Here is a 19,899-nt window from a genome sequence, read left to right on the forward strand (position 1 = left end):
CCTTTCCTAAGAGACTAGTGTGACTAAAATTACCTTTAGTGTATAAAATAGAATTATTGTGATATATCTATAAGAAGGGGTGTAAGATCTTCATCCTACTGGGGGGCATCCAAAGGGGAATTTAAGTCTTTTAAGATATAAAGTAGTGTCTGTTTCTCAGTCAGAGCTTCAGAATTTGTCACAATTGCAGTGTGCTTGGCCATGGCAAACACTGAGGCGCAGACGGCTCCCAGCATGTACCCCATCTTAGCAGATCGCCTCCTTGGGGACATGGCAATCTTTAAAAATGCTGATCCAATTATAGGATTTGTGTTCCTCTCCTGTCGTTCTGCTTCCTGATTAGGCCAAACCCAAAGAGGCAATGCAGAGCTTTTTATCACCTTGCGTTGGCATCCCTTTGACTGACTGATTCATCCTTAGATAACGCAGGGCTAAGCTAGAGCCTGGGCAACACGCTGGGGTCAGCAGACAAAGATGGAGGTAGCCTGGCACCTTTACCACCAGGCAGGACACTCAGACAGTCCACCAGTCACCAGCACTACCACCAGGAGAAAAATGCAAATGGGTTGACAGAAGTGTGAACAAAATGCAGTTATTTTGTGCAACATTTTGGGAAGAATCATATACCACAGAAATATTCAAAAATGCAAAATCTTTCTCCCTTCCTCTGTGAGCATGTCCGCTCCGAGCTCAGTTGCCCATTATCCCCAGGGCTCCCTTACCATTCACAGCCCTTAAGGTATCGCCCTATTATAACCTGCTTTTCTCCTTAAAGGCTGCCTTCCATGTTAATTTTCACCTGATTTCACTCCTATAGAAATGGACAGGGCAGAAGAAGGAGGTGTGATTTGGAGTGATTTGTCCCGCTCCCTGAATTTTGAGGCTGCCCTCATCTCTTTAACCTCCTAATAGCGTCACCTGACATTTCAGAAAGCTGGTCCACGTTTTCGCACACAAGCTTCCCTGTCAGGATGTCTCAGAACCTCGCTCTTCCTGCCGGAAACCCAGGGTGCAAAACATGAAGGAAACAGTGTTCTCCTGACTTTTTGAAATTAGAGACCAGCCGTTAGTGAGACTAAGATGGGGTAAGGGATGAAATCCAGTTGAGGATAGGTGAAACTTGAAACCACTAATTTTGATTATTGTTTCTAGAGTTTGAATGCAGCTGGGCAATCCAGATTTATTCTCGAGAACCTTCTGCATTACGCAGCCCGTCCGAATTTGGTAGGTGGAAAAGGCATTGCCCCAAGATCCCTTGGAGCAAGATGGAGCAGTGGTGCAGAGGCCTGCTGCAGGGCATCCCAAATGCCTCCAAGCGCTGCCACTTCTGTGACTGCCTGTGCTCCTAGCACATAGAGGCAGAGCTGCCTTAGGACACTGTACCAGAGGCAGGGCTGCGAGTGGTGGTGGTGAGGGCGGAGGGAGGAACTGGGAAGAAGGTGGTCCCTGCAGCTGCTTTTTTTTGGTTAGGAAAACATATTACTAATCAGGAGCTATTTCATTCTATTCCTCTCCCCCCCCCCTCCCTCTCCAATCCCCTGTCTTCCTCCAATTGACAGAAAAGCACATTTAGTGGGTCTGCCCCTTCCCCCACCCACATCTACAGTGACATGCTGTCTTTTGTGACTGCTTTTCCTTTTGAATGTTGTGCTTATTATGCATGGTAATGTGGTTGTGCCTGTGGAGAAAAGTTGGTGGGTGGGAAGCTGCAGATAAAGGCTGTGTCATCCTCACCCTCAGAGCTCCCTGAGCAAGGAGGTTTGAACCCTGGCAATTTCTCCCTTCTGCCTGGGAGAGAGGGCCATAGAGAAGGCCGTTGAGGTTTCGCATAGGAAGCTCCCTGCTTGCTCCACTGTGTTGGACGTGCTGCTACACTCGTGCAGAAGAATTACGTCATCTTGCTCCTTCGATGGTGGAGACCTTTGCCTCTCATTTCCCCAGCTCCTGAGTCTATTTGTGGGAAATGCTCTGCAGAAAGAAAGGGCCAGAGAGCTTCAGACTTTGTCTGCTAAGCACATCACAGAGCAGATTGGTCCAGCCCCTGTTCCAGTCTCTGTCCCTACCCCAGAGAGGCCAAAGATGAGCCAACCTAGTAGTTCATCTTCTCTTGATCTAAACCCTTTGTCTCTCTGGAAACCTTCCTGTCTGCTTAGGCCTCGTACTATGAGCCTTCGAAGCCCACCGCACTGCAGAAACTCATGGCTCGAAACAGGAAACTTTTAAGCTTCATGCTTAAGGTCACGGAGTATGATCAGGATAAGACGTTACTGATCATGACCAACAACCCACCTCCCTGCCTAGTGGACCAGCAAGGCAAGGACATGACACCATTATACTTTTCCAAGGAGTTACTGCTCAAGGTAAGGGCACCTGGGGAAGCTTCCTGGCACCTTAGGAAGGAACCTTCAGGCCTCTTCCTTCTAATTCTTGGCCAATTGCTTCACCAGAGAGAATTGGGAGAGCCTGGGAAACACTCAGAATCAGAGTTGGGCAAGCTCGGGTTGTGAAACATGACTGCTCAGAGAAGAGAGAGCTTTATTTTCATTCAAAATTGTTCCTCCTTGGCCAAAGATATTTCGTTTGTAATTAACAAAGGGCAAACTAAATTGGTAACTACAATATGGCCTCAGGGATAGAAAAGACAGTCTGGGGAATATAATCAATAATGTAAATATTTTTTAGGGGACCAGATAGACTCATGTCTTGTTAGGGAGACCACTTCATAGTCGGTGTAGATGCCTGACCACCGCACTGTATATCTGAAGCTGATGTTGAATAATAATGTATGTGAACTATAATTATATATACATATAGTCACGGGACGTGAAGTAGAGAGTGGGAATGGAGCCAATGGAATTGTAATAGATAAGTGTGATATCGGGGGTGGGAGGGCAGTAGACGGGGGAGGGGGTTGCTTCTGTGTGAAGGGTAAGAAGGATAACTATTGCATTGTTATGTATACCTGAAACTAACAATAAAAAAAGGGGGGGGCAAACTAGCCACTGGCTTTCTATCAATAGTTGAGTGTAAAGCAGTAAAGGATAAATCAAGAAATGAGGAATGTAGGGCCGGCCAAGTGGCTCAGTTGGTTAAGAGCTCGCTCAAGGGTGTGAGTTCTGAGCAACAGTGGTTCGAGTCCAGCCCAAGCTGAGCAGCCGCTAAGCTGCCAACAGGTAGCAGGATGGCTCAGATAAAAAAAAAAAAAAAGAAATGAGGAATAAGGACCAGAAACGAGTATCTAAATGGGAAAGGAGTAAAGGGTTATGCTTTGTACCCACTGCTTTTGGATGTTGAGAGGAAGGAAGAGGAACAGAGCGGAGAATTTGCTGTCACAGTAGCCAGACATTTGGGGCTCTGTTACACACTGCAGACATTCACATTCCATTTGATAAACAAATGCTGAATGTACACTAAGCTAGGAACTAAAATATATAGATGATTACAGGACAGTTTCTGTCTTGAAGGAACTTGGAGTCTAATAAAATATATCAATAAATATATAAAAGTACAGTAAAACCTTGGATTGCGAGTAACTTGGTTTGCGAGTGTTCCACAAGATGAGCAAACATTTCTAACACATTTTAACGTGATAAACGAGCAATGCCTCACAATACGAGTAGTTTATTTCCAGAACCAATTATGCTCGCAAACTAAGGTATTACTGTAATTATAATATAGCAGGATATATGAATTATAAGAGAATGTACAAGACACAGAAGTAATATACAATAAAGAACAGTATCCCTGTTGAGAGACGGAGTAATCAGGGAGGCTTTACAGAACAGTAACCCCGGACAAAAGAGTAGGAGAATATTCTAATCAGACAGAAAGGCAAAGCCATGAAGACGTGAGAAAGTGAGGTGCATTTAGGGAGATGTAAAAGAGTAAATGGCAGGAGATAAAACGATATAATCAAATTTGCATTAATTTAGAAAGACCTCTTGGAGATTGGGAGAAAGGTGCGTGATTTGTGAAAGAGACAAAAATCAGAAAGATTGGTTATGATGTCACTACAATAACCATAGTAAGAAATGCTGAAGAATCAAACTAAATCAATGGCAGAGACAGTAAAGGAAATCAATTTCAGAGATATTTAGGAGTCTGGATCCAAAAAAGATCTCGATAACCTTGAGAGAGGGCCTAATATAACAAGAAGAAATTAATTGAGATGAGTGTAAGGATAAACAAAAGAATCTAAAGATAACAGAAAGTTGAGCCTGGGAGTGGAGTTCCCCAAGACAGACCCTTATAATAAAATGTGGGGAATCTGGAATTAGTAGTTCCTTAGTTGCTACATGGATGGCAGTGAGAGATTCCTCTGCAAATGGAAGATAAAATGCTAATATCCAAAGGTATAGGCTGACAAAGGAGTTAACTAATTTCTTGCCTATGGTCTCTTGGGTCTCAGAATTTATGCCCTTTGAATGTAAACTCAGTGGTTTCTTTTTTTTTTTCTCATGGTAGTGAATAATGTACAGTGAGAGAGCGACCAATCCCAGGCCAGGGTTGCTCTGCTCAAGGTAGAGATGGAGATACAAGACTAGCATGTAACCTTGTGCAAGAAAAGCTTTCTTCCAACAGCTGGCACTTGTGAGCCTTCCAGATCACATGCAGGACCTGATCATGTTCATGAGCAAATTGTGGTACCAGTCAGACTGTATTAATAGCCAGAGTTAAGGCTTTCATTGTCCAACACTGGCACCGTGGTAATTTCATGGGGCTACCTGAACAAGTCCAAGAAGGTGGAAATATCCAATACCTAGAATGCCTCTTTCACATGCATGCTGCATCCCCTTCTTTCTCTTGTCAGATAAACATGACCATCTTTGGTGAACCTATGATCATATGCAAAGAAGCATTCTTTTGCCCAGTCATGTGTAGAAGAGTGTGGGTTCCAGCAGGCAACTTGCATAACAGGTCAGATGTGTCTAGCACCATGATTGTCATACTCACAGCACCTTCTAAGTGAAACAGATCCTACCACAGTTCGTGAAGAAAAGGATGCCCTAAGACAGGGGTCGGCAAACTGTAGCTTGCGAGCCACATGCGACTCTTTGGGTATGAACATGTGGCCATGAAGTAAAATTGAAAATGAAAATAAAACTATCATAGTTTCATGTATAACATTTTTAAAGGATATTATTCACATAATGGTGATTTCCTTTGTTTTATGGCTCTCGAATAATTTTTAAATTGTTGTGAGGGACAGGATTGGCTCTTCTGTCTCAAAAGTTTGCCGACCCCTGCCCTAAGAGGTCCCACTTTGTATAACTAGACTCGGTCCTCTCCTCCTAGCTGGGAGCACAAGAGGACACCAGACCCCGTGTAACAAAATTCATAGACTGGTTAGGGACCTGTGGTGGTCACGCCAAACCAAAACCAGCCAAAACCCAAAACCAACCAACTTACCAACAACCAAAGTCCCTGAGCTAATCAGATTCTTGCTTCCAGGTATCTGAAACGAGAAAGGAAAAGATCGAGGCAGTGGGAATAAAACTGAAAGGGAACATAGAGAAAGGCTATAAAAAAATCAAAGCATGAGGAAGAAGATAGTGTAGGGCTCATGAAAGTAGAGCAGGGGTAGGTTGAAGTTATAGGGAAGTAAAAATGAAAAAGAAGACACTATAGGTGGAAAAAAGGAATACAGAGTAAGGTAAGGGGTGAAAATGGTACAGAGAGAAGGAAGCAGGTAGGAAGAAAGTAGGTGGGATATGTTACTGATAGGATGCTAGAGGCAAGATACACAAACTCATACAGTGGTGGTCCTTAGCTAGTGCTATCTTGGATTCTAAATAACTTTCTCATTCCTGTTTTTCTGCCATGAGATCCAGCTCTGCTAAGGTTTCTGCTCTTTTGTGGCTAGATTGTTGCCATGTTTTACTTCCTAGGCACATGTGCTGTGTCAGTGTAAGAAACATCCAAATCTATATGGAGAGAATTTTTAGAAGTTTATTTGAGCCAAACTGATGATGTATGCTGGGGAGCAAGATCTCAAATGCTCTGGAAAATGGACAGTTTTGCAGCTTTTTTTATGCATTTGAAATAAAGGAAGGGACCCAAAGAAGACTGGAGAAAGCGAGGAGGGGATGGGATTATAGGATAATTAATAAGATTATGTGCTCTCTGGAGGGTTAATACCCCCTTGGAGGGGTATTACTTCTGGATTTCAAAGGTGTGTTGACCTAGATGCAAAAGAACACTAGACAGGGCTGCCTTAAATCCTTTCACTAAAGAAGTCATGTGCCTGGGGGTGTGACCATCCACCATGACCTGCCCAGTTAGGAATTTATGATCAGATCACCCTGTGAGGTTACTTCTCCTAGAACCCCCTTTTTTCATCCACAATTCTTACAGTGAAAACCCTATTAGTTGAGGTAACTTGAATGGATTCCTGTTCCCCAAAAACTGGAAATGCTTAAAGAGAATGAGTACAGAATTTGAAAGACACGTTCAGCAGCAAGTATTTAAAAAAAAAAAAAGCTCTAAAATTCTGAAAGAAAAAGCTCAATATTTGTTATTTAATTAGTTTGGTCATTATTCTTTCATTCATTCAGCAAATATTTATTGGACACCTACTATGTGCCAGGCACTGATATATCAGTGACTACACCAAAGTCTGCCCAAATGAAGTTTAATTCTAGTGAGGTAGACAGACCATAAGCAAGCACACAATCCCACAGATAATGTAAAATGTATTAAGTGCCAAGACAAAGCAGGATAAAGGAATGGAGCATGATGGGCATGAGTAGTGATTAGCAGGCCCTCAGAAGAGGTGATGACATTTGAATAGAGACTTTCATGGGGTGATAGGTTGTGTCCTGCAGTTGCTACACCTACCATACTATTTGCATTTCAGATTGCTACACATGAGGAAGAGTGTAAACTGTTAACTTTTTCAAATGAGTTACAATGAGATAAGTCAGGAGAATAGAGAACCCAAAGCCATGTCATGTGAAGAAAAGTAAAAAATGCTGGCCTTGTTGAGCTTGGAAGAAAGAACAAGCTTAGCAGGATCATGATGGACTTCTCCAAATTCTTTAAGGACTCTCTGGAAGAAACACTGGATTTGTTGTATTTGGACTATAGGGTAGAAGTTACAGGGAGATAGCTAGCTACCAGCTGATCAAAGATGAAATCGGTTGGAGTTTTAGACATAGAAAGATTGACCACTTGATAGTGATATTGTGGAGGGAATGTAAGAGTCAGATGAGTGGTGACACTGAATGACCTTTAAAATCCTTTCTGAAAGTCTTTGACTCTATGACCTTTAGTAATGATGATATCATTACCTCATAAAACATCTCATTCCGAGGCCTTTTCACAGTAGACAGGGAATAGAATGTGAATGAGGCAGCCATCGTTGAGAAAGGAAGGTAGACTCCTATGCACCTGTTTCCCAATTTAGTCCCCAATGTTTGGTTTCTTAAGCAATTCACTAATTGAATCGTTCTCAAAGCCGGGTAAATTCCTCTGCCATTCATTTCAAGGAGCCAGGGATCAAGTTCAATCAATTACTTAGGAACCCCACCAAGCTTTGGACAAGTCATCTGACAATGAAACAAGTGTTAGCCCACTCAGGGAACTGTTTCCTCTTGCTTAAGTTTCTGAGTCCGCACATCCCTCTCTGACAGGTTTTATTGCATCATTTTGGAAAGTTGGAGCTCAGCCTAGGAACTTGGTTTAGCCTTTAAGTCCCAAGGGACTCAGCTTACTCCCTCACTTTCTCTTCTTCCTTCTGCTGCAGGAAAGTTATCACCACAAACCCACTGAGAACTCCTGCCTACCCCTGATGTTTCAGAAAGGAAAGTTAAGATCTGGGCTGAAACCAATCTTTACTCTGACACTTTTGGAGGACCCTACATCCAAGCGAGAACAATGGTTTAGGTGAAGTCCTTGTTCACATTTTCTTTCCTATCATTTCTTTATTCATGTCACAATCTCTTTTCAGTACGGTTTAACAAATACTCTTTGGTTGTATGGTACATGTAGAGTAATACTGTATAGTACTGTATAGTAATAAGACATGGCTTCCCAGTGGGACCCCCAATTTCATTTATCTTGTAATGGAAGAGAAACAGTAATGCAAAGCTAAGGGGTTTTTGGTTTTTTTGTTTGTTTGCTTGTTTGTTTTACTGAGAATGATTTTCAGGAGTGAAGAGAAGTATTCAAAGGTCTATGCTTTGAGGAAACAGAAGAAAATTTTTTTCCTTAAGTGCAGGGTAAGGGCTATACACAAGAACAATGTGCAATGAGATTTTATTTGAAACTAGTTCCAGAAATATATATCCAGTGTGGGGAAGAGAGAGGAGGTTCTGAACTTCTTTCACAGGTTTACAAGGCTAGGTTCTGGAAGTATCCCTTCCACTGAACAGCGCTCCCACTCTACCAATGAACACCCACTACATTTTCTTTTCTTCTCCCCGGGAATCCGAGAGTGTGGTGGCTGGTTCTATTAACCCCTTGCCCTTGGATCTACTAAATGAGCTTTCTTTTTTAAGGTTTTCCACCAACAATGATTTCAAGAGTGAAGGGACGTATTCAATGGTCTGCACTTTGAGGAAACAGAAAAATATGTACCCTCAGCTCACCTTTGCTCCCTTTTGTAAAGATGGTAAGCTCCTCTTTCAAAGCAATGGCTTACGGGGCTGAGACGTGGACAAGAGATAAGGGCAAATTGACATCTGTCATGGAGGTTCTGGACACAATGTTTTCTTGTAGCTAAGAACTGATAGAGGCTCAAGTGCTGCTAGGCTTTGGACCCTGTTTAAATCCTCAAATTCAAGAAAGCTCTAGCATTTTCCCAAACTATATCACCTACCACTTTAATAGGTTTGGCCATATCGCTGGTGTTATTTGCCCTATTCTTTACTTAATGTTTTTCTTTAAAAGGATATATTTTTTTGTTCTGCTCCTAATTAATACTATTATCATGGGTTTGAGATACTAATTATGTGGGGTTTTTTATGACATACATTTAATCGAATTCATAATAACATTTAAAAGGTTTATCTATGTATCGCCTAAAACTACCCAGTGGTATGCATATCACACTTTGAGGAAACCTGTTCTAGAAGAAGCAAAGGAGTCTCAGAGGTCCACAAGTCTCTCTGGGGTTGAGGCAGGACATGGGGTGAAGGGGTTTGGGATAACGGTGTATGGAAGGGGATGCAACAGGAATACTCGTTACAAATTATCATTCATTTAACAACATTTATGGGGCACCTACTAAGTGTTGGACACTGATCATGCACAAGTAATAGTACATTCAACATGTGAGACAGCTGGGTCAGATCACAAAGGTCCTTGTATAGTATATGAATAAGGGCTCAGGTTTTCTCCCCTAGGCAGTTGAGACTCACTGAAGGATTTCAGAGCGCTCAGTAGACATTTGTGTACTAGAAGTATAATTGATGGGTCCCCAGACTTCACTAGCTTATGGCTTCAAGATAAGGCCCATTTCTCCTACGGGGCTTCTCTCTTCACGCAGTTTCTGAATCTCCCTGAAATACGCTTGCCTGTTGCACATCCTGGTGATTGCCTAATGCCTTTGCCAGCCATTCTGAGTCCAGTCATGGTTCCAGACGTGTGCGGTCATGTGCCATCCCTTAACTGGCTTCTTCAGGCTTCTCTGCTCCTCCTCTATTTGCCACTCCACCCCACGCCCACCTGTTGCCTCTCTTAACTCCCCATATACAGCTCAAACCAAGCTGTGATATTAAATAACCCTTCATAGATGTGGAAAGAAGTTGAAGAACTTGCTTTAAAAGAGGCTGCTCGTAGGCTCAGCCTCAAACCTGCCTCAGTTCCTTCATACTTCCCAGCACATTTATCCTTCTCGGGAATCTCCGGGCTTATCTACATGTCTCTGCCTAGGTTCCCAATACTCTTTGGCCCAAGGAGGGGGAAGAGGACTTTCCCTTCCTCAAAACCTATTTGTTTTCAGCCCCAGAATAAATAAGTAGGAATACCTACAGATAGTTCCCAACTTAAGATGGTTTGACATAATTGTTTGACTTTACAATGGTGTGAAAGTGATATGCATTCAGTTGAAACGAGCTAAACTATGATGATTGATTGGTGGGTTAGGTTATTAAATGCGTTTTCAACTTATGATATTTCCCAATTACAATGGGTTTATTGAAATGTAACCCTACTGTAAATAGAGGAGCATCTGTATGTCCTTTAGGGGAAACTCTACCTGGAAAGTAAGGTGTGAGCTTTATAAGTCAGATAAGGCAAACATAATACAAGGTGTGATCAAATAATATGGTGAATGTTTAAATTTTAAAAATTTATTACTGTAAAAGACACATTGCCATTAATCCCCCTCAAAATATTCTCCATCACTTTGAACACACTTATCCCATCATTCTTGCCGCTTTCTGAAGCAGTTCTGGAAGTCCTTTTTCATGAGTGTCTTTTGTTGAGTTGTCATGGCTGCCTGGATGTCCTGAATTTATTTAAAACATTTACCTTTCGTGGTCATTTTGACTTTGGGGAAGAGCCAGAAGTTGCACGGTGCCAGATCTGGTGAATAAGGTGAATGAGGACACACCACAATGTTTTTATTTGACAGAAATTGCTGTACTAGAAGTGATGTGTGACATGGAGGCTTTCCGTTGTGATCACAAAATACGGTGAATGCTGCTGCTGAGAGCCATCCAATAGAAAGGCAGGGAGGGATCTTCAATACGGGAAGTGGCACAATGAGCCTTAGTAACAGTGTGTGACAAGTTTCACCTTGTTCGGTGCAGTCAGTCGGGTGTGAGCTACAGTTGAGAAAATGTGTGTTTTAAAGTGTGCCATAAATCATCCTCCATCATGACAATGCTCCGTGTCACACATTGCTTCTGGTATATGGCAATTTCTGTCAAATAAAAACATTATGGTGTGTCCTCATCCACCTTATTCACTGGACCTGGCACCGTGTGACTTCTGGCTCTTCCCCAAAGTCAAAATGATTCAGGACATCAAGCCAGCCACGACAGCATAACTAAAGACACTCACAAAAGAGGACTTCCAGAACTGCTTCAGAAAGTGTCAAGAACGATGGGATAAGTGTGTTTCAAGTGAGGGGGAAGTATTTTGAGGGGGGTTAATGGCAATGTGTCTTTTACTTAATAATTTTTTTTATTTAAACATTCACCATATTGTTTGATCACACCTCACAGTTAATAGTACATTTAGTAAAGTTGGAGTTAAATCTTAAATGATGCTATATGTAGGATATTAATAGTTCAGCTTAAATCCATATTGGGGGAAAGAATTTCTCTAGAATCTAGAATGTAATCTATATTAGAATTTCCCTAATTTTTCAAGGGCATGATTCTATTAAGGATATACCCAATTTACATTTCTAAACAGAACATTTAATATCTCAGTCTGCAGCATTTCTTAGATTTATGGTGACTTTACAGTTTCACTCAAGGAAAATGAGTGGATACTGACTTGACTTACATATATCTTAAAGGCCCATTAGGTGCTTTTCCTCAACAAGGACAATCTACTGTGAATTTAAAACAATATCTCCACTTCAAGCAAAAGATAACAGCTTCAAGCAAAAGTTCTATTGCTAGCAACCCTCCTTCCAATAATAATGTTTCATGTTTACCAGGCATCCAAATAAATATTACATAGAGCATGTTTTGGATGGAGGCCCTGAAGGCCGGTTAGGAGGCTGTCCAAGAGACCAAGATAGGACATGAAGTAAGGTGTTAGCAGTAGGAATAAGGACACGAATTCAAGGGATATTTACAAGGCATAGTGCATCAAAAAAAGTGGAAGGGACGCGAGCAAGAAGAGCCCACAATGGAAGCTTCCAAGAACAGACAGAGGCTGAAGGAGAATCTGGATAAAGTGATGACACTGAAGCCAAAGGCAGAAAGAGTTTCTTAGTTACACACTCAAGCAGGAGACTGAAAACCAACATACACTTTAGGAAAAGACTAAGAGGGATGTGAATATACAAGCCAACAGCGCACCTTAACTTAATAAAAGTTACGGTTAGTGTCAATATGGTTGCAGATGGAGTCATTGCAAAGGGGTGGCATTCAACAGGGAAGGCTCTAAACCAGCAATGTTTTAAACGGGGTTTTGATGAAGGTAAGGAACCCAGAACTATAAAGAAGGTTTGGGAATGGTAGTCCATGGTCCAAAATCTATCCCCTTGCCAAGAGTAAAGGTCACCTCTCTCCTCCCTCTAAGTGGGTCATTTTCATGCCTCACTAAGGGTGACCTCATTAAGGGTCCTTCTAGCCCCTCTCGAAATCCACCTTCACCACGGTGCCCTGTGCTTTGTTGCAGTCCCCAAGAAGTCAGAAAGTGACACGCCGACTTCCAAGATGAAGTGGGAACCACTAACCCTTTCATCGCTCCTGAAAGAGAAGCCCACCAGAACCGCGCCAGGGGAGAGCGCCTTCCGCAACGGAAGGGCCCAGCAGTGGGTCATGAAAAACGCCACTGTCATTAAGTAAAACATCTTTGGGCCTCTCGCCTCGGTCTCCAGAGACTGAGGGGCCTGCAGAAGTGGCCATCCAGGGCGTGTCAACCAAATAAAATCAGATTCTGCCCCCTGCGGGCCTGGGCTGCCCGGTCCCTGGCAGGGTGGGCTGGGACGAGCCCCGGGTTCCCACCGGTGTCCGCAGGGGCTGTGACGCCGGCCCCGGGACCCAGCGCCTGGCCCCGCCTCCGCTGGCTGGGGCCGGGCGAGGGGGCGTGGCCACGTCCCCGTGGGACCAGAGCAGCCGCGACAGCCGGGGAGGGCGGGCCTTCTCCCCGAGTGACGGGACGGAGGCCCAACCGGCGCCAGAGCCCGGGGCCGGTCTTCCTGCAGCCTCTTCCGCTTGCCGGCTGCGGCGCCTGGGACGACTGCGGTGGGTCTGGGGCGCTGGGAAGTCGTCCAAGATGATTAAAAAATTCGACAAGAAGGACGAGGAGTCTGGTACGCGCTGGGATTCTGACGCCCACCCTCCGCTGCGGGGGTCCCTTCCTCCCCCCGGCTCGCCCGCCGCCACCCGCTCTCGGGGACAGCGGACCGGGGGGCGTGGGCGCCCGTGTGCCAGGGGGCCGGTTCCAGCCGGGGGCCTGCCCCTAGCCCCTCCCCCGGGCGCCGGAGCCTCCCCTCGGGTCGCGCGCTCCAGTCCCGACGCCCACGCGCCGCATCGGGCTGCTTGGCGGCCCCGCCCCCTCCGCCTCCCCTACTTTTGGCGCAGCCCCGCCAAGCCGCCTCCGCTCGGGGTGGGCTGCTTGCAGAGGCGCGGGCCCGTGGCCCTTGGCGGCCAGCATGGGTGTGCGCGTGTAAGAGGCGAGGGACGTTGGCAGTGTGAGGCCCAGAGTGGGTCTGAGATCCACGGGACAGTGTGTGTGTGCGTGTGTGTGTACTTTGAGGTGCCTTGTACCTTACAGCCTTCCTGGGGACCTTGACACCGTCTGCTTCCCAGGGGGCAAAAGTGCCCCGTGGTACATAGATCATGTCATGCGCAGGCATCCAAAAGTGGGTTGCGTCTTGATGCTTTGGTCCAGAGCCAATGGGGAAGCTGCCAAGCCACCTCAAAAACAAACTCAGTGTGTGATAGATGCTCTCACAAAGTGTGGTGGAGAGTTGGGTTAGTAAAACCTTCATGGCCCCTTCCAGCTTTGTGTATGTGATTCTCTGCTAAACTCTTTTTCTGCCTCGCAGTAAGTGTTGGAAACACATGAAATCATGCTTGCCTTTGGGGGAGTCCAAAAGGCCCTACCACAGTCTCGTTCATCTTAGTTGTGTGGACATGACAGATATTTGTAACATTCATATAAAAAGAGGACAGTTGGAAAGAAGACACTCATTTCGGACAGGGTTCCTGCAACAGTACACTATCTTACAGGAAAGCAATGACAGAACCAGTACCAGCATCAAAATGATTATATTCAATGTATGCGCATATTAGTAATGATTATCACTGCAACATCCAAGTGTTCACTTCCCTTAGGTCAGATATCCCAAGCATTCAATACCCTTCTGTAGAAACTAAGTTTGTGTAGGACAGTTATTAAAGATCTTTTTGTCTGTTTTATAGGTAGTGGTTCCAACCCTTTTCGGCATCTGGAGAAGAGTGCTGTCTTACAGGAGGTATGGCTTAGAAGTATACTGTGTTCCTTCTTTTCTATTCCGTTTTAGAATGGTGGGCACAGAGTCCCTGGAATGTTGAGGTCCAAGATAAGAATTAAAGAGTGTAACCGAGTTCAGAGAATATAAACTTGAGGGGAAAAGAAGAGGGGTTGCTTGTCAGAGGAGAGAGAGGTGAGAGTTTATAGAAATGCAAAAACATGCAGACTCGGCCATGTGTTGAGAATTGTAAATAAAATGCCAGAAGATGTGTTCATTGTATGGTTATTGAAGGAAGTTATAGATATTAAACTCATTGTATTAAAATGATGTAGATAAATATTGTGATTCTTAACATACAAAGCCTACAAAGTTGAAGCAGTAGACCTCAGGGAATGAGTTAGAGAGTATAGAATGGAAAATCAAGGTTACGTTTAATAAATTATCATACACCATAATAAATTGAAAACTATAGGCAGCTAACATTTGAATATTGTGATTAAAATACATAATGGTCTATTTTATTAAAGTTGATTTTCTATAATCAGAAAAAGTAGAAAATATACTATATATAACAACATTTTTGGTTTTTATAGGCTCGTCTGTTCAATGAAACGCCCATCAATCCAAGAAGATGTTTGCATATTCTTACAAAGATTCTTTACTTACTGAACCAGGTAAATTATTTTGATTTTCTTCAGATTTGTGTCTTGGAGTAGAAATACATAATATGCAGTAAAGTACTTTTTGGAGAATATAATTATTTTTTTTTAAAGTCAGTTAAAAAAAGTCGACAATGTTTGATTGACATACTAATATGTAAAACTTCTTGAGGATAAGGACTGTGACATATACTTCTTTTTCATGCACAAGTACTAAACCACTAAGCACATAGTAAAGTCTCAACATTGATTTGAATTTAACAAGTATTAGTTAATGTTAACACGTTGTTTGCGGGAAACGAGTAAACTCGTCATATAGAGAAAAATGCCCACTTACAAAGTGTTAAAACACATTATTTAGATTTGTTCAGAGGTCTTTATGTGCCTCCAAAAATGTCGCACAAAACCTTAGATAAATTCCAGATATTTTACCCTTTTGGGGAGGTGGAGGGGTGTATGTTTTAAAGCTTTGCATTTTGTATGTATTATCCTTACTCCACCATTACTAGCATTATGATTCTGGGCTTAACCATTTAATGCCTTAATGTCCTTATTTATAAATGGGATTATGATATTAGCTGCTTTATAAAGTTGTAATGATTAAATGAGATAATAAGCATAAAGCATTGAGAATAGTCCTAGATACATGGTAAACATTCAGGAATAGCTTTCGTTCTGTCATTCAGCAAATAGTTATGACACATTTGCTGTGTCCTATGCACTGTTTTAGACACAATCAACAAAATAAAAAAAAATATTTGCCATAATGAAACATTCTATTTGCCATTGTTATTCATTTTATTTTTTCTTGTTTTTTTTGGTTCAGACTTAAAAATCTCATGAAATGTCTAGGGCCTTAGAAAATGTAATTTTACTTCTTAGACACACACACACACACACACATATATGCACACGGTTTACACATGGTGCTAAGAAGACTATGGCTTCCCATTTGAATTCCATGAGAATATTTTGTCTTTACTATGTTTCTTGACTGAAGACCTCACCCAGAAACAAAATAAAGTTTTGTAGTTTGCAAATGGAGATTGAGCAACAAGTATATACTTTTAAATAAAATGTATCTATTTGCAAACATCATATCCCTCTGTGGTAGCATATTAGAAACATTTAAGGCACAATTTGCTTTTACTTTTCATAACACGTTTGGGTTGTATCCAAGTTGGCTCAATCCATTATATAATATAAGAGTTTTGAGTAGTTGGCATTGGTTCAGAGTAGCATATACTTTTGTATTGGCCAATAGCTCTTTGATTGGCAACTCATGTTGAAACATTTAATTATCTTGATAAAGAAATTACCAAGCAAGACTGATACATAAACAGGTTTGGGAACCTTAGTGTTTTCTTTTGCCTAGTTATTGGGAGAGCTTTATGAAAAAATACTTTTAAATTCTACCAGCGTTGACATATCCATATATTCTCTGAATTTCAAGTCAAGTATGGACTAAAGTTTTACCTAATGACTGAAAAGTACATGGACTCCTAAGTATTCAGGAAATAGTTGTGAAAGGAAGAAGGAAATCTCTTGCTGGTGAGCAAGTTGGATACTCTGATTGAAGTAATTGTAAACTATTATACTTTGTCTTTCATCCTAAACTTTCAAAGTGTTGCATCAAAATTTGCTTATTCTTAGACCTGTGACAAATAGAGTGAAGACTAGTTATATTCTGTGTGCAATCTGGAGTTCTGAAAAGTGATTGCACCTAACATATTACATAGGATTGCTTTTAATGAAGAAATTAAATGTTGAAATGGTAATGTTTCGGTGTGTGATCTGCAATATTTTGACTATAAGTGAAATAGGTTATTAAAGACCATACTATGCTACTCAAAAAATAGTTAGAAATGCAAAATTTCAGGCTTCAGCCTGGAGCCACAGAGTCAGAATCTGCACTTCGTCAAGATCCATAGCTGATGTAGTGAGCACGTTCAAGTTCTGATCCAAAGCATGTTTTTAGAGACTTGAGCCAATGTCATGAGATCTAGGAGCAGCCCCTTAAGCCGTATTTTAATATATCTAATCTGGTCCCTGCCCTTTTCTTTTGGGGGTGGGGCGGGCTCTATGTTGTTTTCTGGGATTCCTAATAGTTCCATACAGTTTAGTATTTATTATGCTCCTATGAGAGTGTTGGGCTTTGTGCTGGGCACTGGGTTATAGAAATGTATGAGGTAGGGTCTCTGCTCATAGGCAGTGTAACTAGAACATCCTAATCTGATTAGGAACTCAACTTGCTATCATTTTCTACCTCCTTGTAAATCACAGTTCTTCAGGGAAATTAAAATAGTTCCTACTTAAAGGATAAAGACCACTATTCTAAAACTTTGTTAGCATGGTGTGTGATACTGAATTATTTTCAATAAAAAACAGATAAATGGCTACGTAAGTTTATAAATGGAAAGCCAGCAAAATAGCAGAGAGGCAGAATGTTTACAAAGAGATTGTTTTTCCCACATCCTGAAAGATTTTTTCAGAAACAGAGAAACACCTTAATTGGTTGTTGTTTTTTTTTTTTTAATTTAAGAAATTGTTTTAAATTTTCCTTAGGAAATTGTTTTAAATTTTCTTTAGGGTGAACACTTTGGAACCACGGAAGCCACAGAAGCCTTCTTTGCAATGACGCGATTGTTTCAATCTAATGATGTAAGTCTTTTATAAAATTTTTCCTGGCTTAAAAAAACTTTCATTTGTTTTCTCTGGGGAACTTAGAGTGTTCCAAGTTAGGGAAGGTTGCATGAAATGTTTAAAATTACTTAAAAATTATTTACCTTCATAAAACATATGAAAGGACATATGGAAATAAAAGAATGAAAGCGTATAGTATAAAGCCATTCAAGCACAGATCTGCCATGAAGGCACAACTCTGTTAATATCCAACTTCTGGCATAACTGGCTGCCAAAGTGGACCGGCGTAGAAGTCAGCTACCACATCTCTAAGTTCTTAGTCAAGTTTCCGGTGGGCCTGGGCTTGCTCTTGGTCTGCAGGGCTGGCGATCGAGAAGAGCTGGATGCAGAGTGGGAGAGAGGACATGGAGTGAGAGAGAGAGCAGGGAGGACTGACTACAGCTGCCAGCACCTCTGCATCTGTCTCTCATTACCTCCGACCACCCTGGCTTTCAGAGCGTAATGGCTGCTGCTTTCCTCCTGCCTTCTAATGGGGCCTGTATTTCTCTTTGCCCGGCTTGAGCTCAGAACCACACAGGGAAGGGGATTCTGGGATAGATATTTCCCAGCTCCCTGTTGACAGAAAGTGTCCAAACCTTGCAGGACTTTTGGTACATATTGCATATCATCAAAGGTCACGTTTTTTGCCTGACGTGACCCTCAGGACCCTCTAGGATTTGAGTCTGGTTATATGTTTAGCTAATGAGAAGTTTCAGGAGTGGGTCGTCAGGCACATCAGCAGTCCCTTGTAAGGCAGCTGTCTTAGGGGAGGCCATTACACATTTTCCAAAGGGAGACGAGTTCCCTCAGGACTTGAAGAACTGCCTCTACTTACAAAGGGGACTTAGTGGAGTTTCAGGGTCAAAGTATTCAGCTTCCTCAGCATCTGCTCATATGTCTCCATTCCAATTTTCAGGGCCTCACTCCTTCCCAGTCAAGGTCCTAACTTGGACGTAAGATGCTCCACAAGGGTGTGAATTGAATTTGCCTTGTAATTCAGACACCTGCAGGATATGCTTTTCAGAAATCGCAGCCCTGTGTCCACGTGACATAGGCTTTCTATTAAGGCATTTATAGGAGGTTTCTAGTCCCTTATTCAGACCTTGGGGTGTGAATTTAAAACTCTGAGCTCATTATTTTCTTTTACCAAGTCCTCCAGTATACTTAGAAGCAACTAACTCATGACACAACTCATTTTTACAAAAGTGCTCTGTGGCAGCAACTGCTGGGTTACCCAAAGCCTTGTCTTCTATAGGTCCCTGAGTGTACTTGCCTGCAGGCAATAACTGAAGTATTTTGCCTCTGCATGCCATGGACTACTAGTGTGCCCTTTACCCCTGGAAACAGGGTGATTATGCCTGTTACCAAATCAGAGAAGCCATTTCAGATTCTTATCCTTAAGGTCTTGTTTCCTTTTAATCACTCCCTGCACCAAAAATGTGGGGTTCAATCAGGGAGGCAGAACTGCTATGATTATTATAGAATTACCTATTAGAGGAATTAAGTTAGAAAGCTAGGCATTGTTTCAAGCTGCTGCAGTGGGGCCATGGAGAGGGCCTGTTATACAAGATAGGGAAGGCTGTTGCTTCTGCATTGCTCTGTGAATTTGTAGCCCTCTGGAGATGGGCCTGAGGTTCATGTTGCTTAGAGGGCTGGCAGCTGGGAAGGAGAGCTGGACGTGGAGCAGGGAAGAAGCAGTGAGGACTAACTCGAAGCCTCTGGTACAGAGATCGTATTAAAAGAAGGCATGAAACCCATTTTCTAGGAAATGGATTGGGGACATGTAGAATTGTGGGGCAGGACTGGTGGCCCCTTGAAGTCAGTGGTCATGAATTGAAAGTATTGCCAGGTAGCATGGTGCATGTTTTTCTCCAGCTGCAGCCTTCAGGTTAAGTCGTGGAATAGTGAGAGATTGGATTCAATTAGGGTGGGGTTTTGCCAGGTACTAACACAAAGAGAGGAGCAAGGAAGGTGAGTATTCGAAATATTGACTGTGGAATCTTTGTTTGGTTGGAGGCAAGTCAGAACAGGCTGATGGGGACAGTAAAAAGTTGATAGAATCAGTGGGTCATGATGGAGTTGAAAGAGTTGTTGGAGTCAGGAATGGTGGTGGGAGAGTGAAATGCTTGGAAATGATACTACGAAAGGGGTACAGTTATTGTTGAAGGCTGTGATAGTGGAAGTGGGTGACTGCAGTGGGAAGGAGGACAGGATCATTGGGGAAGCAGAGCTCAAATCCACAGAGTGGGCAGAGTTTTAGAATTGTCTGTATAGATGTTAGAATCACCAATAGTTATCAGCGGGGTAGTGTTGGAGATAGAGATAGAGAACAAGGTACTAATATTTTTAGAAAACAAGGGAAGTAGCCTGGACTTGTATATGCATCCAGGAATGGTGGCAGGTGATACAACCTAATGGCGTGGCTTTAAAGCCAGAGTTTTTTAGGGTACAAAGAGGTGCAGTGAAAGAAGG

At 42.5% G+C, this 19,899-nt stretch overlaps 3 protein-coding genes across 3 annotated transcripts in view; 2 read left to right on the plus strand and 1 right to left on the minus strand.

The window, feature by feature from the left end:
* Window positions 1-12,473, plus strand: part of TSGA13 (testis specific 13) — a 14,003-nt gene extending 1,530 nt beyond the window's left edge. Inside the window, exons 2-6 of the mRNA XM_019646083.1 lie at window positions 1,153-1,224; window positions 2,154-2,360; window positions 7,745-7,884; window positions 8,499-8,611; window positions 12,304-12,473. Of these exons, the coding sequence (XP_019501628.1) occupies window positions 1,153-1,224; window positions 2,154-2,360; window positions 7,745-7,884; window positions 8,499-8,611; window positions 12,304-12,473 (702 nt within the window). The remainder of the gene's footprint in view (window positions 1-1,152; window positions 1,225-2,153; window positions 2,361-7,744; window positions 7,885-8,498; window positions 8,612-12,303) is intronic.
* Window positions 1-19,899, minus strand: part of MEST (mesoderm specific transcript) — a 181,936-nt gene that overhangs the window by 29,942 nt on the left and 132,095 nt on the right. The window lies entirely within an intron of this gene.
* COPG2 (coat protein complex I subunit gamma 2) overlaps window positions 12,803-19,899 on the plus strand; it is a 126,568-nt gene continuing 119,471 nt past the window's right edge. The window contains exons 1-4 of the mRNA XM_019646098.1: window positions 12,803-12,940; window positions 14,055-14,107; window positions 14,680-14,760; window positions 17,335-17,406. Coding sequence (XP_019501643.1) covers window positions 12,904-12,940; window positions 14,055-14,107; window positions 14,680-14,760; window positions 17,335-17,406 — 243 coding nt within the window. The 5' untranslated portion in view covers window positions 12,803-12,903. The remainder of the gene's footprint in view (window positions 12,941-14,054; window positions 14,108-14,679; window positions 14,761-17,334; window positions 17,407-19,899) is intronic.

This window comes from Hipposideros armiger, unplaced genomic scaffold (assembly GCF_001890085.2).
Source record: "Hipposideros armiger isolate ML-2016 unplaced genomic scaffold, ASM189008v1 scaffold_97, whole genome shotgun sequence".
Lineage (NCBI taxonomy): Eukaryota > Metazoa > Chordata > Mammalia > Chiroptera > Hipposideridae > Hipposideros > Hipposideros armiger.